Here is a 23,396-nt window from a genome sequence, read left to right on the forward strand (position 1 = left end):
GTTCAGGTGAGTGATGGGTGCATGAGTGCAGAGGTAAGTGTGTTTGGTGTGTGTAAAGTGTTTAAGTTTTACTTAACTTTACAGCCTTCCTTCCGGTCTCTGGTGTCCCTCATCTCACTGGCACAGAAAGCAGAATGGCCGCCAGCTGTCAAAATCTGCAGCATTCAGCTTTCTGTTCTGGAGAGATCTCTAAATCAGCCTGAGAGGAAGGAATTAACTTAGAGGACAGATGGTCAGTATTTGACAGCTTCAAAGAGCTGTCAAACGCTGATATTTCATCTGTCAAAAGCTCTTGACTGATGAAATGTCAATCTGTGACGTCGCCGGGTGGCCCTTAATTGGCCTGCTGAGCCCGCTGGGCGGGCTCAACAAGGTCAATCAAGTGAAAATCGTGTGGGTTGGCCACAACTCGATGGAGGCGGGACTACAACCCCAAAAGTTGTGGCCACGCCTCCAGTATCAAAATCCAGCCCTTGTTTTCTGAAGCTTGTTGAAAAAGTGCTGCAAAGAAAGATATAGATATATACCACTTTTGCAGAATTGGGGTGTACCTCCTGCATGACAGGATGTCTGTCCCATCAACCCTGGCCATTTTTCTGACCTTGGAATCATTTATCTAATTTTGGTGAGAAGTCAGGCTGGAATTAGGTTGGAGATTGGCTGCGGGAGAGCTGTGTTGGCCAAGCCTGCGCAGGAGTGGGGCAAGTGAAAAATGGGGAGGGTTAGGGTGCGGGACCAAAGGCAGAGTCAAAGGGAAGGGTGTTGAGCAGGTGTTTAACAGCAAGGGAGGGAAGTGGCATGGTGGATGGAACTAGGCAGGGAGTTCCAGCAGGCCGGAGCAGAGTGGCTGAACAAGCAGCCACCAATGGTGAAGTGGAGGGAGCAGGAGACAGAAGCCCAGTGTTCGAAGAGCAGACGGTGTGTGTGGGAACATTAAGCGGGGGAAGATCATTAAGGTAAGGTGAGGCATGATTTGAGAAAAAGGATGAGAATTTTGAAGTCGGCTCCTTGGGACACTGAGAGCCGTTGAGCTTGGATAGAATGAGGTTGATGGGAGTGCAGGACTGGGTGTGGGTGAGGTAGGTGGGCTGCAGAATTTTGAATGTGCTGAAACTTGTGGAGGATTGAGGCAGGGATGGTGGCAAGGAGAGCATTAGGGAAGTCGAGCCTCAAAGTGGTGATGGAGGGGACTTGGGCAGAAGGGAAAAGGAAGGGGTGGAAACTAAGAAAGCAGTCCTGCTTTTAGATTACATGTGGGAAGGATGCTGAGCTCAGTTGAGCAGTATGCCATGATTTTGCACCTTTTGATTTAGCATGATGTGGCAGCCGGGGAGGCTGATGGAGTCAGGGAACGTATAAGTGACGGTGGTTGCCAAAAGGGAAGGGCTTTGGATGCTAATGTCAAGCTGGAGGAAATGTTGACTCAACTGGGTTTTGATGGCAGTAGGAGTGTAGCAACAGCTATTGGTTGAATGAGACAGATATAAACCTGGGTTTGTTTCATCACACATCTGTGCTTTCGGATAATGTTGCCATGGGGTAGCATGCAGATAGTGAAGAGGAGAGACCTGTGGGGTACACCAGAGTTGACTGTGCAGGAGAAGCTGTTGGAGGCAATGTAGCACAGGAAACTTTGTATTATCCGGAGGCGAACCGTCCGGCAAGCTGGAGCCACCGGCAAAAATCAGGAGCCGTTTTTTATTCTTTTCGTTTCTTTTCTTTGCTTTTTTTGAACAGTCAAGCTCTGCAAGGTCTGTAGCTAAGCAACAGCTTCAGCTAGAGATGCTACAGAGACGCTTGCCGACTGTTTAGAGGCTGTTGCTAAGCAACAGGGTTTGTTGATGTTTCAACATTAGCTCTGGAGTGTCCGGCAGTTTTGAGGGAACGGCAGCAGCTCGGTCCCGTCGGTGCCGGATAGCACAAAGTTTCCTGTACCTGCATTCCAACAGGTTTAAGTGGAACCAGGAGAGATCAGTGCCATGGCAGTGGACTGAAAAAGAAAGATGGAGGAAGGTGGAATGGAATGGTGTTGGAAGCAGAGAAGGCTAGAGAGATAAGGAAAGATGGAGAGCCTTGGCTGCAGTTACACAAAATGTCATTTGTGACTTTAACCAGTGCAGTTTCAGACTGAGCAGGGCAAAAACCAGATTGCAGTAAGGAGAGGTGGGAGTGTAGTTGCATTTTGAGTTATTTAGAATTGTTTCTGATCGAATAGTGCACAGTTTTGGCCAAAGAGAGAAGTGATGGTACAGTTTGAGGTGATTCAGTTAGATCTGGCAATGAACAATCAGGCTGTTCAAATGGTGAGGGCATTTGAACTTGTGGCCTGTGGATCAGAGGCCATTGATGTAGCTATTCTATCAGGGGAAGTGGCGAGGCCGAGAGCCTGCCCTAGATCTGAGGGGGGAAAGAGCGTTGACTGTGAAAGCACGATGGTTGTGGAAAAGATCAACAGGGGCATTGGTGACATCACAGGAGGCAAGCCAGGCAAGTGGAAGAGCAGAATTTGAGCGAATGCTTGGGAGTGTGGCACTTTGTTACTTCCCAAGAGTGGAAGATGACAGTGGAAGGTTAGTGGCAGGCTGAGTGGAAGACCATCAGGTTAAACCCGAGCCTTTCTGCACAATGTACCAGAACATCAATCAATGCTGCCCTAACCCCACACGCCCACATTGCAGATGTGTTATGGTAGCATTCCAATCCCCCGACCACTGATGGAGTAATTGTCATCCCCTCTATAAAAATATACATTTTACTTTTCTCTTTAAACCAACCTGGTATCCATCATTTTAATTTCTGAATATTTGAGAAACTGGAAGATTCTGTGCTGGAGGAAAAAAAAAGTTGAATTCTGCTTTTTGTAATTTGCAGCCTGACCTTTTCTTTGATATTCTTCTGATTGAGTTTATGGTAATGAAATTACTGAGCGTACGTCCAACAGCCTCAGCGGGGGGAGATGGGGGCAAAAGGAGTGATTTAATCTTCTGCGTTCTCTTAGTGGTACCTGCTATTCTTAACCACAGTTGCCGTGGCTCTTTGTACAGCTTGATTACATTAACTCATATCACAATGGCTCCAAGGCAAGCCCTTTCTTGTCAGTAAATAATGCCACGACTTGTTTTTTTCTCCCCCCTTGTAATTGTGCGGAATAAGACTTTTTTTTCCTGGTGAAAACTTTCATTTTCATTATGTATTGTAAATGACAAAAGAGGTCAGAGAAATGACTACTAGGTAATACAGTGGAAGAGGAGATTAGAATGTTTGTGTGGGTAACCTCTGGTAGCCTTTGGAAAGATTCCTCGGAGACCACTCGTATGCATGATTGATTGCTTTCGAGGCCGGCTGTTGATGAAAGATACCAGCAGCAACAACAGCAATGGATTATGGCAGGGATGCCTATCGTGGCTCCTTCAGAGACACACCGCTAATCCCCAACATGCAACACGCGGCAACTTATCACCGTGTGCTTCAATGCACGCTCAAGAAAAGCCCATGGTCCGACTCTCAAAGGAACAGAATGAGAGAGGGGGAAAAAAAAACTGTGGTGAAATCTGACAAAAAAGCCGAACCTGCTGAAAATATACAGCAAGTTGATTAGCATAAGGATGCGTAGGTCTTTTGTAGACTGAATTCTGTTGAAGGGTTGTAAAGGAAGGGTTAACCTGCCTTTCCCTTTCAGAAGCTGTTCGAATTCTTGTGCACACTCAACACGTTCTGTTTTGAAAGCAGAATTACATTGTTGCTCTTTCAAGCACGATTAGGTAAAAGTGGTCCCATTTCTATAGAATAGTGGCAAAAATGGCCAGTAACACTGTTGCACAGGCATCTATACTGTATACTGTACTACAGGAGTCTTTAACTAAAGAGAGAGCCGAATATGCTGCCTTAATTTCTTAATGCAGTCACCTAAATAAAGCTGGATAATTTCTGAATCTCAATGTATTCAGAGTACAGCAACAGCAAATGACTAGTTTTAATCTGGCTAATATCTGACTAATAATTGCAGTGCTCCAATTAACGTGTTTCCAGCAATGTTCAATTTAGACTTTCCAGAATGTAAAGTAACTTGTGAAGTTGAGGCTGGTTTGTGTTTGAGAATGTCGCTCCAGAAGAATGGGAAGGCATACTCCCTCGGCTCCTCCACAAAAAGGTGCCGCCGTTACCCTCGATAATAATGTTACTTCATGTTCAAAAGTCTTTTAAAAGCACTGACAGAGCTTCTGTTAAGGGTATGGGAGCTGACATATTTATAAAACAGATGACTGGTGATAAAGAATCTTTCACCTTTTCTGTCTTCTGATAACAGATCATGTTTCAGGCCTATGGGGATAAACAGGGACCATTACACGGAATGCTGATCAACACACCCTATGTTACCAAAGACTTATTGCAGTCCAAAAGGTTTCAAGCCCAGTCCCTTGGAACGACATACGTGTACGACTTGCCTGAAATGTTCCGACAGGTAAACCTGGCACTTTGGAATGCTGTTGTTTTTGTGATGGTGGCTTTATTGTGCGATGTAGGTTTGAGCTGAAACTGTTTGTGCCTCTAACAAACCCAGATACAGAGTATACTGAATCTCTGGAAGTGCATTACAGGAGTTGCCATTGAATCGAGGTGTTTAGGTAACAACAGCAGGTTTTTAAAAATGTTATCTGAACCGTGAGATGATTATTATGGCCCAAATTTTACCCCCTGGTGTCAATTATTTATTTGTTTTAATAATTTCCTATTTTTGCTCTGTCTATGTATTTTTTGTTCAATTTGTATTTTAAAATGACGGACCTTCACACCATGTTGATTTGTAATGAGGATCTTTGAAGGGTGGTTTCTTTGTGATGAGACATCTACATCAGACCTGACTATTGATTCAGGGATAGACTGTCTTCAGTTTGATTATATGTTGGTTAAAAGGAAACTGTTTGATGCTTTAGGGTTCTACTTAATCGTCACATAATTTCCTCTAATGGCATGACCGGATTATTGAATGAGTAACTGAACCAGATAGACCAGGAGGGTCCCTGCTCCATGCCAAGTTAGCTGAATCCAGCCGGGACAGTGGTAGAGGCACTGCAATTGGCAATCGTGTCCCTGTGTTAGGGAAGGGGGGGGATGGTGTGGGTATCCTCCAAAGGTCCCTGTTTCTGATCACTTTCCAGAGGCCCTTACTGAAAGTGCTTATTTGTGGACACGGGTGAGGACAGGATCAAGCTCGGCTGTGAAGCACTCCTTCTCTCTCCCTGCCCACCTGCCCAGAACCCCCAAAAAACACTGAATGGCACTGCCTATCAAGGATCACATAAGAATAATGGCCATTTTGGGGGATTGCTGTAGAGCACATCCTCCATGGAACTGTACCAGTGCAAAAAGCTGATGTGTCCAGGATAGGGGAGAATTGCTAATGGGGGCGATTCTAAATGTTATAAAGATATGTCTGTACCTTGATGTTTCTCAGCCCTGCATAGAACGATAGCAATTTCCAGCACAGAAGGAGGCTGCTTGGTTCATCGTGTCTGTGCTCGCCCTTTGCTTGAGCAATCCAAAACTAATCTCAAAGCCCTGCCCTCTATCCACAGTCCTGCAAATTCCTCTGCTTCAAATATTTATCGAATTTTCCCTCAAATGATTCAGTGGTCTCTCCCTGAACCACGCCAAATAGCAAAGCATTCCAAGCTCCAACAACACTGTGTAAAGACATTTTTCCTAATCTCCTCACTCTGACAATTTTAAATGGATGGCTCCCTAACTGAGGAAATGTTCTTTCCCTATTCACTATCAAAACCCTTCATAATTTTAATAACCTCTGCTGTGTCTCTTGGCCATCTCTGATCCAGTGAAAACCGTTTCCTCATAACTTGTTTCCAATCTCTGGCATCATCCTGATGAACCTATGCCGTATATTCTCCGTGGCCACCGTGTAGAAATTTGCAAACTTTAAAAATTCTAGTTCAAGATAGTCTGGGAGGAGATGCTAAGTGTGGCGCCCCTCTGGAGGTGACATTGTGAGGGTCTATTCCACTGATCCCTTAAATGTGATTGGCTCCCCAGCAATGTTTCCCCTATGGTGCGCAGCCAATCGCAAGGTCCTGCGCAGGCTGCTCACCAGCGCTGCTGCTGGAAGAGATATGGCGGCGGCGGCCTCGCAACAAATTTAAAGGTCCCGGGCAGGAAACAAAAAAATTAGAGGGAACATTGCTCCCTAGTCAAAAAGTCGTCAAGAGCAGAACTTCATGTTGTTGTCTTAAGGGTATTTTGTTTCTCTCCCATTTTCGCTCCCTTTCTCCCCTTGCTGGGCGCGATTGCTTTCCAGTGCCACCTCCCCAGGCGTCCATCATTCATATGCAAGTCTCCACAGCGACCAGGATATTTTACTGTGAAGGCATCACAGCTGATGCCAATCATCTTCTCGCCTGACATCCACATGCGCATTTCCAGCAGGCGTCACTGGCTAGTGATGTGGAGCAGGAAGCTTAGTTCATTTTTTCCTCCCTCATCCTATGGGAGCTGCAGTCACTTGTAGCATCCCGACTGCCTCCCCGGCAGCTCACCGGGAGTTCTAAACAAAATGTCCAGTCCCAGGCTGGCTGACTGACCTGTTTGGACACCATTCACACCTTTGATTGCTGTGATTATCTCTCTGCTGAGGTGTGATAAATGGCAGTTGGAAACATTACCTGTAAACATCTGACATGATTCTCTGACTATATAAGCTGTGTCTTTATGCATTTCTCCACTTCACCTGACGAAGGAGCAACGCTCCGAAAGCTTGTGATTTCAAATAAAGCTGTTGGACTATAACCTGGTGTTGTGTGACTGCTTACATTAAAACTTAAAGGGAAGTAACAGTATGAATGAGGAACGTCACCTAAGTAATTGATAAATATCTTTATGATATATTAGCACTATATAACAGTTCCTTAGCATGCACCTATATGTTATTTAAATATTTATGTATAACAGCTCACCTCTTTTTCATTTGTAACTTTAAATAATTCTTTTTGTTGAATTTTTTTTTAAAGTCTTTAATCAAACTATGGACCTCTATGGAAGTGCAGGCCTATTTACCCTCCCCGCCCGCAGAGCTGCTGACATTCACCGAGCTGGTACTGGACAGTCAAGGTCAACTATTACAGCTGAACAGGCTTCCCGGAGGCAATGAGGTAAGTGTAAAGAAACTGGAAAGTACGCTGCAGCCGTAGTCCTGTTATTTATCTAACTTGGCCAAATGACGAGCCCACGGCCACTTAGCCAAGAAATGGCTGAGCACAAATTGGTCGCCACAGTTGCAGATATAACGAGCAGTGACTGAACTTCAGAAAGTTGCTCTTCGTTTGTAAAGTGCATTGGGACATCCTTAAAATGTTAAAGGAGCTATAAAAATGCAAGTTTTTTTTAAATTTAATAGTACGGAAAGGTAATGCTACCTGCGTTTGATCACAATTTGTATTATTTGCATTTGACTGCCACGTTGGCCTATATAACAACAGTGACTATAGTTCAAAAGTACTTTATTGTCCGCGAGGTGCTTTGAAACATCTTGATGTGAAAGGCACTATAAAAATGCAAGTTTTCTGCTTACTTGCTGCCAGTTTTATTGAAATGCATTTTTTGTGACAAAAGAATTTATACAAATTTAAAGAGGTTTTAATTTACTCTCTGCACCTTAATCCCATCAGTTCCTCTCATATAAAAACATAATACTGCGGATGCTGCAAATCTGCAATAAAAACAGAAAATGCTGGAAATACTCAGCAGGTCAGGCAGCGTCTGTGGAGAGAGAAACAGAGTTAACGTATCAGGTCGATGACCTTTCGTCAGTTCCTCTCATATCCCTGTTTGCATAATTTACTTCGATTGTTAACCAGTTTACTTTAAATGGTTTTGTTGAAATGGCACAAACAGCAATTTAATGGGGCATATTAACTAGCGTTCTAAAAAGTACCACAGGTTTAAAAAATCAAATCCAGTGGGTTTTCTCTGTTGCCCAGCGAACTAGGGTATTAAAATTACTCTGGCACTGTTCTTGTTGAGCTGCGAGGTCGCGCAGCACTCTGGAGGTCCCACGCAGGCCAGTCACCGGCTTTTGAATAGAAAATTGTGCAATTTGAATGGGCCGCACAGCCCGTTAAAGGGGCCATGCACCGCCCCCACCCCCACCAAAAAAAATTACAGGGAACATTGTCTGCTGAAGGTGCTGATTCTTTGCTGGGGCCTGGTTCCACAGATGCCTAAAACCCTCCAGTATCTCACCCAGATAAATCTTCATGTGTGAGCCCTGGCGATGAGTGTTAGCAAGCTGTTCACCCAGGGGTGGGGGAAATGCATGACCAGACCAATCCTGTTCTCGCCAGACATTCACAAATACGCACTTCCAGCAGAGTTTCCCCTCCCAAGTCCAGGGCACTGAGGCAAATTTTTATGCCCCCCCTTGATGCCCTGGCTGAGACCAGTTAACGCAGCACAGACCACCTATCGAACCTGGGACGATCAGTACCACACCTGGGTGATTGCAAAGTTTTGCATTTATGGTCACGAAAGAAAGAATGAAAGAACTTGCATTTATATAGTGCCTTTTACAACCTCGGGACGTCGCAAAGTGCTTTCCAGCCAATTAAGTACTTTTTGGGTGGGGGTTAGACGAGAGGCCTAGTATTTGGGCGTTACGGGACCCTGAGAATATTATTAAATGGGGATTTAGTAGGATTTGCTTTCCTAGAAGAATGAGAGCAAATGGGCCAAATAATCCTGTGAAAGACTGTCATCAAAAAAACATTGGAGGTATCGCTGAAATTATATCCCCCTCGGCAGTGGATTTACAGGAGGCCCACCCCAATTCTACCCCTCCTGCTTACCATGATCGCGATCCTTTTTTGTATTGGGGCAAAATTATAATTTCTAAATGCCGAGTTTTATTTACAATGGTTCCTAAAAGAATTTGCTTCACTGCTTGTGGCTCAGGCACAGTTGGGCAGCATTGCAAAATTTAGGCTTAATTTTTATTTTCTTGTTGTAATCTATAGGAAACTAGTAACTTAGTTTGAGGTTTTTAAATCTTAGCTGCACAACATAATTTTCCAATAGTTTCCTCAAACTCTCGACCCTTTTTGTGTGTGTGTGTGTGTGTGTGTGTGTGTGTGTGTGTGTGTGTGTGTGTGTGTGTGTGTGTGTGTGTGTGTGTGTGTGTGTGTGTGTATCCCCTTAAGTACTTCTTTAATATTAATCCCATGTCCAAGTGCAGTCTGCATTGTGAAGGACTAAACCCAGCCGCACAATTTCCATTCTGTGCTGCAGTTGATGAAAACTGAGAAAATGGACAATTCCCCAAGGAGCGGGGCTTGCTCCTGGTTGAAATTACCAGCCGCGCCGCGCTGCCTGGACTTGAGCATGTACTGTTTGCTCTGTCTGGAGCTGTACAAACGGTATATAATGCAGCACTGTAACATCTCAACAACTCCAAAATAGGATTTGGTGTTCTAATTAAAGAGAGAGGCTCTAGGTGGAAAGAACTCATTTATAAAATAGAGTTTAGTTTATGCCGCCAGTGAAGTAATTAATGAGTAGAGCAGCATTTTTTGATAGAAAAATCAGAAGGGGGATAAAAAAGTGCAAGTTTAACCCTTCAAAGGTTGCAGGGCTTTATGTATCATTGATGAGGAAAAAACAGAAATATTGTACAAAACAATATTACGAGCGCAATTAGATTGAACATGTACTTGATATTAGCTACAAATGTGTCTATGAAATTCCTTTGCGCCCTAGTTTAATGATGGTGTTGACCTGTTTATTTTAAATGGGTTCCACTTTTCCTAAAATAGTGGTCAGAGGCATTTTGTACAAATACATTCATTATTAATATGGCACAAGGCAATTTCAACCTATATGAGAATTGTACCCGTTAGGCTGATCACTGTTTACAGGGCAAGCAGAACGAGGAGTCCCTTTAGCCAGAAACACACATGAGCAGGTTTTCTTAACACTATATTCAACACTTGTCTCTTTTCTATGCTGTTGCTTAGTTTTAACCAGTTTTTATTTCCTCAGTAATAAAGATTAAAGAAAGAAAGAACTTGCATTTACGTAGAGCCTTTAGCGCCCTCCGGACACCTTCACATTCAATTAAGTACAATTCCGTGTGGTCATTGTTGTTATGTAGGCAGCCGCAGATAGGTTCCACAAACAGCAATAAGATAAATGACCAGATAGTCTCATTTTTGGTGGTGTTTGTTGAGAGATGAATGTTGGCCAAGACACCAGAAAAACTCACGCTCTTCTTCAAATAGTCCCATGGGATCTTTTGCATCCACCTGAACAGGTAGACGGGACCTTGGTTTAAAGTCTCATCTGAAAGTCAACATCTCTGACAACGCAGCACTTGCTTAGTACTGTACTAAAGGGTCAGCCTAGATTATATGCTTAAATCCTAGAGTGGGACCTGAATCCATGATCTTCTGACTCTGACCTGAGGGTGCTGCCTCTGAGCCGAGCTGACCTCTGGTATCTCAGTTATTGAACGTGCTGTTTAGTTGGTAAGGGTGGAATTGAGCCATCCAGACGAGGAAGCTCTTGGGATCGACCTGAGTCTACGTCGAGTTAGCTGGTCTGAACTAGGGTAGCAGTAATGGTGCTGTGATTGGCTTCAGTGCCCCCAGGGTAGGGAAGGGGAAATCGGCCATGGTTTCTGTTTCTGCCTTCTGGAAAGTGTGCATGTTTTGGATGAAGGCACTCATTGTCTCTGCTCACAAATAAAGAATGGCCACTTGGGTGAGGTACCAGAAAGTGGCTGGACCTTGTGATACCGTAACCGAACTTGCGATCGTGCTTTGAAGTGCGTGTATATATATTTTGTCTGCGTCTTTATTATGCCTGCTGCAGCTAATCTGCTCCTTGGCTTCTGAATAACCAGCCACAGGGTGATCGAAGAGAACTGTGCTGGTTGGTTTGTTGTTTGCTTTTATTAATTCATTTATTTTTCCCTCCCTGGTTGGGGAACTGCATCCCCTTCCTTGCCAATCCTGCTGCGATCAGGACTTTTGTCTGAGAGAATTGCAGGCATCATTTCCAGTCCCTGTGGCACAGTCCTTTTGAAAACAACAATGGGCTGGATTTTGCTCTGTGGCCAGCCATTCATTACACTTGCAATTGCCCACAGACTTTCTATGGGATTTTGCATTGGAACTTGCTGTAAATTAGGGAGCCAAAACAGCACCGTGTCCTCTACAGGGAATCGGAGACCTGTGTGTATCTCCTTAACCAATCAGATGGGAGAATTGTTAATGAGCAGTGCAGAGTCTGAACCAGGAAGTGTCGGTGAGAATATTTCAATAATTCAATGTAAAATCTGGTACAGAAAGTGAAATAAAAAGAGGGAAAGGAAGATCGGATTGAGAGAGATGAAAGAAAAAGTTCTTTTTTATAAAGTACTTAAATTTTTTTTTTTTTAAATCTCTTAATTAAAATCTGAAGGAACGAGACTCCACACTTAAGTTAATTTTCAGTGCCAGAGAGGTTGTTTGGCAGTAATCAAGACTTATAACGCCATTAAAAATTTACTTATACTGGAATGGACAAGCCCTGAATTTTTCCGCCGTGTTTAGTGGGTATGAATCACGTAAAGGCAGCAACCTCACACGCTTCATGTGTTTCAATGGCGTGTCTCTGGGCGAGATACCATTCCTGCACAGCTTCTGGAGGAGCAGGCCAACTTGGTCAGCAGCTTCCTGATTTCCACGTTTAGCCTCACATGTCTGATTTACACTCTAGTAACGGTGAACGCCGATAGCCGCACTATTATTTGTACAGCAAAATCCGGCCCAATATGTTGCAGCACTTGACCACATGGGTAAAATAACCTCTTGCAATTTGGATTTGAATGGGTGATATATGTATATCTGGACCTGGTGGTACGTAAAGATCCAGTTCAAATAACTTACATTGTTCCAATGAAGCTCAACGTAAGCTCGAGGAACAAGCACCTCATCTTTCGATTAGGCACTTTACAGCTTTCTGGACTCAACATTGAGTTCAACAATTTCAAACTATAACCCCTGCCCCCATTTTTCATGCTGTATGATTTTGCCATCCCCATTTGCAACATTTTATCTTTCCTGCCTCTTACATAAGTGCAGTATGTTCCTTCAATTCCTTCCTCCCCTCCCGCCCCCCACCCTCCCTGTCTCGGCATCTGCTTAATATCTGTTACATCTCCAGCTTTTTCCAGATCTGATGAACATTAATTCTGTTTCTCTCTCCACGGATGCTGCCTGGCCTGCTGAGTGTTTCCAGCGGTTTCTGTTTTTATGCACATAACTAGTTTGCCAAGAAATGTGTACTTTGGGTCTGGATTATGCTTATTTGGGGGTGGGGGGGGGGGGGGCGAGTCAACTGGAAATATTTGTCCCTTGTTAGTTTGTTGAATCACTCATGCTGAAATTGAATGTAATGAAAGAAAATCTGATCTTTTGCAAGAGGTTAATAATGTTGGAAAGATGATTGATATGTGCTGTACTGATCGTATTCAGAGATCTGCTGAGCAATGAAATAATTTGAGGCCTTTTCTGCTGGATCAGGCCTGCATAGGAAGTGCTGTCATGTCTGGACCGAGTGCTAGGAGTTGGGAAGTGGTTTGGTACATTGGAGTTTGGACCAAGACCGTGTTTATCTACTTTAATATTAGTTAGTATTGAAATACTTTAAGTTGTAATGAACATCATTATTATAATAGTTATTTGGAGCTCCCTGGTGGATCAGTTGTTAAGAAAGAAAAAGATAGAAAGACTTTCATTTATATAGCGCCTTTCACAACCACCGGATGCCCCAAAGCACTTTACAGCCAATGAAGTACTTTTTGAAGTGTAGTCACTGTTGTAATGTAGGAAATGCGGCGGCCAATTTGCGCACAGCAAGCTCCCACAAACAGCAATGTGATAATGACCAGATAATCTGTTTGTGATGTTGATTGGGGGATAAATATTGGCCGGGACACTGGGGATAACTCCCCTGCTCTTCAAAATAGTGGCATAGCATCTTTTACGTCCACCTGAGAGGGCAGATGGGGCCTTGGTTTAACGACTCATCCAAAAGACGGCACCTCCGACAGTGCAGCACTCCCTCGGTACTGCACTGTAGCTTCCGCCTAGATGTCTGTGCTCGAGTCTCTGGCGTGGGACTTGAACCCACAACCTTCTGACTCCGAGGCGAGGGTGCTACCAACTGAGCCACAGCTGACACTGCGGAGTGTGGAACTGAGCCATACAGGCCAACACGATTCTCTGTACCAGGTTACATGATCTCCATTGCAGCTGTTGTTACCCCTCGGGTAAGGAAAGGAGTGCTGCTGAAAGTGCACGCATATGATTGTGGTCGTCTTCTTAGGCAGTCCCTCGGAACCGAGGATGACTTGCTTCCACACTGAAAATGAGTTCTCAGGTGACTGATGAGTCCAACGTGGGACCTACAGTCTCTGTCACAGGTGGGGCAGACGGTGGTTGAAGGGGCCGATGGGTGGGGTGCTTCGGTTGACGTGCGCTCCTTCCGCTGTTTGCACTTGGCTTCCGCTTGCTCCCGGCGAAGAGACTCGAGGTGTTCGGTGCTTTCCTGATGCTTCTCCTCCACTTTGTGCGGTCTTGGGCCAGGGATTCCCAGGTGTCGTTGGGGATGTTACACTTTTTCAAGGAGGCTTTGAGGGTGTCCTTGGAGCGTTTCCTCTGCCCACCTGGGGCGCTCTTGCCGTGTCGGAGCTCCGAGTAGAGCGCTTGTTTTGGGAGTCTCGTATCGGGTATGCGGACGATGTGGCCCATCCATTGGAGCTGATCGAGCGTGGTCAAAGCTTCGATGCTGGGGATGTTGGTTTGAGCGAGAACACTGACATTGGCGCGCCTATCCTGCCAATGGATTTGCAGGATCTTGCGGAGGCAGCGTTGGTGGTACCTCTCCAGTGCTTTGAGGTGCCTGCTGTACATGGTCCATGTCTCTGAAGCATACAGGAGGGCGGGTATCACTACTGCTCTGTAGACCGTGAGCTTGGTGCTGGGTTTGAGGTCCTGGTCTTCAAACACTCTCTCTTCTTCAGGCGACCGAAGGCTGCACTGGCACACTGAAGGTGGTGTTGGACTTCGTCATCAATGTCTGCCCTTGTTGACAGGGTGACTTGTTGATGATTGTGGTGGGAGTACAGGGTTGGACTTGGTTGTAACATGTGAATACTCAGTCTAGGCTCACAAAGAGCAGCCACTTGAGTGAGGCTCTGAACAGCAGGCAGTGCCCAGAGAACTGCACGAGCCAGCATCTTCAGAAAAAGGGGGAAAGAATCCATTTTATCTGCCGACTGGTTGCAGGAGCAACATTTTGAAAGCAGCACCCCCCTCAGTTAGGCCATTGCACCTTGCATTTAGTAGCAAGTTAACCTATTTTTTATCTTTTTGACGGATCATGGTTCATAAAGCTGCTGATACAGCAATATTATATGTGATCAGATTTTATTTTGTCGGGGTAAATTATCCTCTGGGGACCCTCATTTGGGCACCTGACCGACACATCCTGAAGTGCTGGAGAGAAGCAGCCAGAAGACCCTGTGGTCCAAAGATGGCTTGGGGAGGAGGGGCTGAAAAGAGAAAGGGCATTTGCCTGCTTAATAGGGCTGTCCATGGGGATGCTTCATTCCACAGAGGTCTGGGGCAAGCGCTCATGCCAGGTTTCCGAAGATGTCCCTCCTCTGAGCTGCCCAGCAGTCGGCAGTGGAGGAAAGTGAGCCCCTCGCGCCTCATTGCCGCTGTGATGCTAGGCCTGAGCCTACGCCAGATACACGCCAGCGATGTAACTTTGGGAAGAGCCGGGAAATCCTGGAGTAGTGCAGTGAAGGTGACGATCTGACGTAACAGGTCTCCCAGTCCACCCCCTCCTGGGCTCCTGCACCAGGGAACTAAATGCAATGAATAAGAACATACACCCTATTGTGTTGCTGTAACATAGTAAGTGATGACCATTAACTTTAAAATCATTAAGTAAAAATGAAAGAACGTACAATTATAAAATTAATTATTACGTCCTCTTGACATCATAAAATGCTGTATAACCAATTAATTACTTTTAAGTCCAGGTAGTTGTTACGTAGAAAAAAAACAGCAGCCAGTTAAAGCCAGGCAAGGTCCCACAAACTGGAAATGAAATGAAATGAAATGACCAGTCAGTCTGTTTCTTCTGGTGTGGTGTTGGTTGAGTCAGCAATGTTGGCCAGGTCACTGAAAGAACTTCCTCCTCTTTTGAATAGTGAGATTTCTTACATCCACCTGAACAGAAAGACGGGGCCTCAGTTTACTGTCACGTCCGAAAGACATCACCTCTGACGGTGCAGCACTTCCTTTGGTTCTGCACTCGAGTATCAATTTAGATTATGTGCTCGCATCCTGGAGTGGGGCTTGAACTCACGACCTTCTGACTTAGAAACTAGTGCTAAAGTAGACCGATATTAAAGAATACAGCCCCTTCAGATGCTGAGTATGGCCCCCTGAGGGGTGGCGGGTTTGCACCTTTGTCCGGTAGAATTCAAGATCACCATTTCAGTTTTGAACAAAAACATGACCAAGGAGAATGAATTTGGTGACATTGGGCAGTGCAAAATTGAACTTTTGTTTTTTCTTGAGTGGGAGTGCAGTATTGTATCGAATCTTATATGATTTAAGATAACAAATTGAATTTAAAAGCCTACTGTTGCATAAATCAGATGACTGTAGTTTCTTTGTTGTACTGGTAACAGGTGAAACTAAATGATTACCAATAATTATTGTCATTTTTTCTTTTGGGTTGAAAGGGACGACAGAGTTAATTTCTGTGACAAACATTTTTTTAAGGGTTGAATTTGAATAATTTTGCCACACCGACTATGTACTGAGGCTAAGAGGAAATGTGCTCCTTTAATGTACTTCTGCTGAAATCCTATTGTGACACAAAACAAACTAAATCCTGCAGGATTTGTGAAGATCCCATTGTAACTTAAACCTCCACTGGCTATCTTCTAGAGTCTTCTCTAATCCTTTATGATTTACACTTTGTTTGGGATACAGTAGGATTTTTATACTCTTGATTTTCCATCATTATTTAGACCCAGGATTGCCGACTGAAGCAAGATTTCTGCAGAAGCACGTTGTGCAGTGAAAAAGGCTTTATTTGGGAAATTCTGTATTTTATGACCACAACAATGTGACCGTTAAACACTCTTCCCTGCAGCCTCCTTCTGAAAACATTGACTATTGGTGGGATATGCTGCTGGCAGCTCCCAGTGCCTTGCCCATGTGGCCAGTCTTCATATTTGAGCCGAGACCATGTGAGTCTAGTGGGCTATTATTATTCCATAGGAGGCATCACAGTTGATGTCAATCCGGTCCTCACCAGGTGGCCAAACGATGGGCACTTTCCAGCGGGGGTTGCTGGATGATGCTCAAGAGAACAAACCCTGGATGAGTTTCTAGCCCCCTGCCTGGACCTGGGATGCTGAGGTCCACTGTAGTGCCCAAAGACCTGCCCTGGCTGAGATCAGTTGGCTCAGCAAAGGCCAGGGACTGAACTGGAAACCTTCCTGGTCTGTACGGCGCATTTACACACTGGGCAGTGCATTTACCAACCGAGCCACCAGGGGAGGTTGTTTAAGATAGTTTCCTTTAAATATGTTTGGGTGCGATATCTTCCCTGATTATACTTCAGTAAATAAACCAACAGTATACGCAGTGGTGGGGATGAGCCATGGGTACTTGCTGCTGTGGCAGCAAACTATGTTGTTGCACTGCAAGAGGTCTTGAGAGCACGAGGGTAATTTCAGCAAGGCCCAGCTCCAGGTGCAGAGATGGAAGATGGCAGTGCAGAGTTGAGTCATAGGGCTGGATTTTGTCAATGGAGGCGGGACTCCCACTTTTTGGGTTGTAGTCCTGCCTCCATCGACTTGTGGCCAACCCACACTATTTTCCCTTGATTGACCTTGTTAAGCCCGCCCAGCGGGCTCAGCAGATCAATTAAGGGACACCTGGTTACTGGTGACGTCAGTGATTGACATTTCATCTGTCAAGAGCTTTTGACAGATGAAAAATCAGCGATTGACAGCTCTGAAGCTGTCAAACACTGACAATCTGTCTTCTAACTTGAGTCCTTCTACTCAGACTCAGTTAGAGATCTCTCCAGACCAGAAAGCAGAATGCTGCAGATTTTGACATTTCAGCGGCCATTCTGCTTTCTGTGCCGGTGAACTGAGGGACTCCCGAGAACTGAAGAGAAGAAGCCTGCAGGAGAAAGTAGAGGTAAGTAAAACTTATTAAAACACTTAGCTCACACACTTACCTCTGCACACATGCACCCCTCACACACTTACCTCTGCACACATGCACCCATCACTCATCTGCACAACGGACATCTCGACCCCTCCGACCCCTTCAGACCGACGGTCCACCTCGCTAACTTGGCGTGGTTCAGAGCCGTCGGGAAGCCCACACTTCAGGGCTAAAAATAGGGATTAGGCAAAAAAACTGCCTGTTAACTACCTGTTAACAGGCAGTTAATTGGCACTAATCACCTTCCCGCCTCGGGGAGGCGGCTCCCAGCACAGGTCGGATACCCGCCTCCTGGGACATTGGCACGGAGGCGGGTTGGGGGTGGGATGGGTTCGTGCCCCCCGACTCTGCAATTTTCCCACCACTCCTGCCTCCATGGGGCTTGGAAATTTGAGCCCATAGTGTTAAAGCTCACTCACTGGTCTGCATTCCTGTTTAGAGCGGTTCTATGGCAAGAGTCTCACCTCGCTGAATTTACCCTATTTTAATCACAGGAGGTTGTGGAGCTATTTTATAAAAAGTATTCCCAGCTCTCAAAGGGTTAGCGTTACCAGTTATCCTATTGTGGGATTTAGTTTTGTGGAATACTGTTTTCCAGACGGGCTATAGAACCAGTGGGGAAGATTTTGTCTGTTTGATGTTTTTTGTAGCAAAATCGTACCTGTACGTCTAATGGTAAGCTCACAGTTTCACAACAAATAACAAGTAGAGGAAACCTTGCCCCAAATGAGAAGTGAACGCTCCTTCCCCTGGCCCCAGTTAGTCAGTGGGGCAACTGACTTTCATGACATTATTTCAAAATGCCCTTTTAAACAGCTACACATTCTTGCCACATAATTTGGAGGGGTTTGCAATTTATCTTGCTCGGCTCTGTAATGCTTGCTCTAAAGTCATTAATAGACTCCGAGAGTCAGGTACGTTGGTAACGGTGCTGATAACTTGTCACTATCTGATTTCCTATTGACTAATAAAAAGCGCGATATGATTTGCAATTATCAGGATGTGCCAAAGCACCCAATGAATTACTTTTTTAATTGAACTGTTGGTATGTAGACAGACAACTTGTGCACAGCAAGGTGCCACAAACAACAAATGAGGTCCATGAAGAGTTGATTGGTTTTGGTGGCATTGGTTGAAAGAGAACGATTGGCCCAGACATCGGGAGAACCCTATCTCTTCGCAAAGTGCCATGTCTGTCTGAGCAGGCGGTCAGGGCTTCAGTCCAAAAGATGGCAACCTCTGACAGTGTAGCGCTCCTTCAGCGCTAGATTATGTGCCTAAGTCCTGGAATGGGGCTTGAACCCATGATCTTCTGAATCTGAAGTACGAGAGCCACCACTCAGCCAAGCTGGCACTTGCTATTAAATTTCTGTTTTTAATTCCGTCAGTAAATCTATTCCTACATATTTTCTTGTCAGTTATTGTTTGCTGACTAAACTTGGGGGACAGATTAAATGCTGAGGTCACATTTTAATCATTGATTTTATTGTGTAACAGATTTATGTAGTTTTTTTGATACAACAGGAATATAATTAGTACAACGGTCTCTGATTTCCTGGAAGAGACAATCTTTTTGTAGACTAAGGTCTCACAACTGACTATATTAACTTGTTAATTAATTTTTTTTTCTAGATATCACAAAGGGAAGCAGTGGCTGGGTGTAAGAGGGTCCTTGGACTAGATCTAGTTGTGAGCAATGAAATAGATCAAGTAGATGAATTAAAAGTGGATGAGCACCTCTGGAGTAGTGACCATAATATTGTAAAAATTAAGGTCAAAAACAAGAGCTCCAAATTGGAGTAGGACAGATTTTAGAAAGACTGAGATTGAGCTAGCTGAGGTGAGTTGGAAAGATAAAATTGGCAGGCAGGACTGTAGATCAACAATGGGATATTTTCAAAATGGAGATTGCAAAGATGTAGAATAAATATATGCCGTTCAAAAAAAAAAAAAAAAAGACTACAGGAAACTTTGTGCTATCCGGCACCGACGGGACCGAGCTGGTGCCGTTCCTTCAAAACTGCCGGACACACCAGCGCTGATGTTGAAACATACGGAGATTTTTAGCTCCGTGTGAATCAACAAACCCTGTTGCTTAGCAACAGCTTCTAAACAGTGGCAAGCGTCTCTGTAGCTTCTCTAGCTGAAGCTGTTGCTCAGCTACAGACCTTGCAGAGCTTGACTGTTGAGAAAAAAGCAACGAAAAGAAAAAAAACGGCTCCTGATTTTTGCCGGTGGCTCGAGCTTGCCGGACATTTAGCCTCCGGATAACACAAAGTTTCCTGTACTTCCAGTTTCAGAATGCTGTGGATAAATAGAGGTTAGAAACTGAAATTGAAGAAAAGGGCATATATGGCTTATAGATATGATAAAAATAAGAGCGAACATGAGAAAATAAGGAAACAAGTTAAGAAAGGTATAAGGAAACCACTAAGGCAATATGAGGAGAGAATCTTAAAAATATGAAAGAAGAACAGTAATGTATTCTACAACAATGTCAGTAAAAAGAGAATTGTTAGAATGGCGTGGGACCCATGAGTGGAGGATAGTGCGATAGTAGAGGCTGTGGAAATTGACTGGAATACTTAACAAGTGCTTTGCTTTAGTGTTTACAAAAACGAAGGGTATTGTGGAGGAAATGATTCAGTGAGATGCGATGTATAATAAATAAAAGGAAAGTGTTAGAGAAGTTAGTTAAACTAAATGAGAACAAAGTTCAGGGACTTGATGGGATACGTCCAAGGATCCTGAGGGAAATGGGGGGGACCCTAGAAATTATATTTCAGGCTACTATTGAGAGTCGATGTGTGCAAGAGGACTGAAGAATGTAATGCCTGTTTTCAAAAAGGGAGGCAGGGCTAGTCTGGGTGATTACAGTCCAGTTTAACATCTGTGGTAGGGAACTGTTGGGAATCTTTATTTAAAGATGAAATTACTAAATATCTAGATGGAAAGAAAATAATTAGAAGCAACCAACACAGATTTCAAAAAGGGAGATCATGCTTGACAAACCCGATTGCGCTCTTTGAGGAGGTGATAGACATGGTGAATGGGGGAAATGCAGCGGAAGTGGTGTACATGGACTTTCAAAAAGCCGAGACAAAATACCTCGCACAAGATTACTGGAGAAGATTGGAAGTAATGGTTCAAGGGAGGGTAGCAAATTGGATTAAAAATTTGTTGGGAGAAAAGAGAGCAAAATTAAGAGCAGTTTGTCAGAGTGGTTGGAAGTGGGTAGCTGTGTCCCTTGGCGTTCTATTCTGGGACCACTTCTGTTCACTGTGCACATCAATGGTTTGGATATAGGGCTAGAGATGTGTCCAGATTTATAGACAATACTAAAATAGGATACATAGTAAACCATTCTGATGACCAAAGGAGGCTGTAAGGGAATACCTGCAAGTTGACATTCAAATTCAGTAAATGTGAGGTGGGGAATGTTGATTTAAAAAAAAAAAATAATAATGGGCTGGAAATTGCTGCAATGGTGAATTTGGCGGCTAACTGTGTTAATTGGACTTTTATGCTTACCATTGACATTGCACTATATTTGCGCTGCAGATTGCTGGAACGTCGATCCAGTAACGGCGCAGCGCTGTCAATGTTGCATCTGGGACCTCGTAGATGTCCTATGAGGACCTCTCCGAGGAGCTGCTCATCTGACGGCTGGGCCTCTTCAAGGATGCCATTGCGCATCTCGGCCTACTTTATTATGAAGATTTGCAGACTCTCTTCACTGCCACAACTCCTCTGTGACAACAATCACTTTTTATGGCTCCGGATCCTTCCAGGCTGCCAATGGGATCCGTGCAACATTAACCAGGGAGCTGTCAGAGCGTGCATCGGGCAGGTGACGGACACCCAATTTCATAGAGTAGCTGAACTCATTCACTTCGGCATCAGCATCAGGCAGCAGAGCCAGAGACTTCTACAAGATAGCTGGATTCACCAGGGTGCAGGCTGCCATGGTGGCAGGGACGTGGAAGGAGTTCTATTCCCAGGATATCTACTCCTCTGTGGTATCTACACTCGTCGATGCAAGGGGCAGCAGAGGGCAGATTCTGTAGCAACTCCTCATTGACTGATCCACTGCAGTGGCAGCACCTCAACCTTTGGATCATAGCAGGACCTTGCCAGGAATCCTCAGCCGTGTGAAGAAGTCTGAACCTATGGAATAGTCTTATTTCCTGACTTACTGTAATGTTCAGAAATAACAAATCCTGAGACGAGTGCCCAGTGTATTTCAAAGCAAACATTTCTTTTATTGCAAGCTAAAGGGGTGGAAGGTTGGAGTCCAAGAACATAAGAAATAGGAGCAGGAGTCGGCCATATAGCCCTTCGAGCCTGCTCCGCCATTCAGTAAGATCATGGCTGATCTTCGCCCTCAACTCCACTTTCCCGCCTGATCCCCATGTCGCTTGATTCCTTTTAGCGTCCACAAGTCTATCGATCTCAGCCTTGAATATACTCAACGACTGAGCATCCACAGCCCTCTGAGGTAGAGAATTCAAAATATTCCCAGCCCTTTAAGCGAAGAGATTTCTCCTCATCTTAGTCTGAAATTGCCGACTGAAGCATGTGGTGGTGGTTAGGGAGGAAAGGGGGAATGTGGCGACATGTTACCCTTGCCTGCCCTTGTGAAGTGTTTTCACTTCTTTCTGCACTGTTGATCAGTGCTGGCGTGAGGGAGTTGGGAGCCAGTGCCAACTCCTTGCAGGCGGCACGACTGATACTGATGTCCGGCTTCGTGAAAGAAAGACCTAGGAGTGCGAGGCGCCTGTCTTGTACCTCTTGGAGAAGGGATTGGAGGTCTTCATCAGAAAAGCAGTGTGGTAAACCACTGTTATACCTGCCTGTGTGGGTGTTTGTATTCCACTGTGTACATGTCTGTACATGCCTCGGCTGACTCCTCCCACGAGTCCAGGTATAAAGGTGACTGCTCCACAGTCCCTCTGTATTCTGGACTGGTCGACCACTCGAGGCACACCTTCATTCTCTTGTTAATAAAAGCCTGTTAGTTACTCGCTTAACCTCAGTCTTTTGAGTAATTGATAGCGCATCAATTTTATTAACAAGATTTTTTTATAATGGAGAAGATCCTCACACCAGCATGCCTGGACTTAGACCATCGGGAGGCGGACGCATCCACCAAGTTTGCTCACTGGCTTAGGTGCTTTGAAAGATTCCTGATCGCCTCCGCTGCAACGGTCAAATCGGATGAGGACAAACTGGATGTCCTGACCTCCAAAGTGAACCACCGAGCGTACTCGGTCATCCAGGACGCGACCTCGTACACGGCTGCTCTCAAGCTCCTCAAGGACCAGTACACGCGCCCAGTAAACGAGGTGTACGCCAGGCACCTCCTGGGGAGTCGTAAACAACAACCTGGGGAATCGACCGAGGAATACCTTCAGGCACTGTCTGTGCTTGGCCGGGCCTGTGGTTGTAAGGATGTAAAGGCCGCCGTGTACACAGAGGAACTTATCCGGGACGCTTTTGTAGCAGGCCACGGGTCCAATTACACCCGATAGCGACTGTTGGAGCAGAGTGACCTCGACCTCAACAAGGCCTCTGAACTCGCACTATCATTGGACGCAGCCTACCGGGGCATGGATGCCTACTCCTCTGCACCGTGGACGCCGCGGGGAACGACAGCCTGGGACACGGTAGGACCGTCTCATAGCGCCGTGCCACCCCAGCCACATCCCAGCAATGGCCCAACTACCGCAGCAGTGTCCCAAGGCCAGAAATGCTACTTCTGTGGCCAGGCCAAACACCCCAGAGCGCGCTGCCCGGCGAAAAATGCGATCTGCTCGGGCTGCGGGAAGAAGGGACACTACGCCAGCGTCTGCAGGGCCAAAGCCACCCCGAACCCCAGCAGCACCGCGTGCGGGCTGCCATCTTGGGCCTCCCCAGCCATGTGCGAACCACCGGAACAGCAGCCATTTTGGACGCCTCCAGCCACATGGGGATCATGGACGACGCCAGCCGGGACGCAGCAGGCCCCCAACACCGCCTCATCTGATACCCGCAGCGACACACCGACCCCTACGCTGGCCTCCATTACGCTGGACCAAGCGAGAC

General features: G+C 45.4%; 1 protein-coding gene across 2 annotated transcripts in view; it reads left to right on the forward strand.

Annotated features, from left to right (window-relative positions):
* The window catches only part of acaca (acetyl-CoA carboxylase alpha), a 284,054-nt gene that overhangs the window by 151,698 nt on the left and 108,960 nt on the right, over positions 1-23,396 (forward strand). For both annotated transcript variants that reach the window (XM_085965017.1, XM_085965018.1), the window contains 2 exons: positions 4,307-4,462; positions 7,020-7,160. In XM_085965017.1, coding sequence (XP_085821143.1) covers positions 4,307-4,462; positions 7,020-7,160 — 297 coding nt within the window. The remainder of the gene's footprint in view (positions 1-4,306; positions 4,463-7,019; positions 7,161-23,396) is intronic.

The sequence above is a fragment of the Somniosus microcephalus genome, chromosome 22, assembly GCF_052327205.1.
Source record: "Somniosus microcephalus isolate GS21.2 chromosome 22, FLI_Smic_1.0, whole genome shotgun sequence".
Classification (NCBI taxonomy): domain Eukaryota; kingdom Metazoa; phylum Chordata; class Chondrichthyes; order Squaliformes; family Somniosidae; genus Somniosus; species Somniosus microcephalus.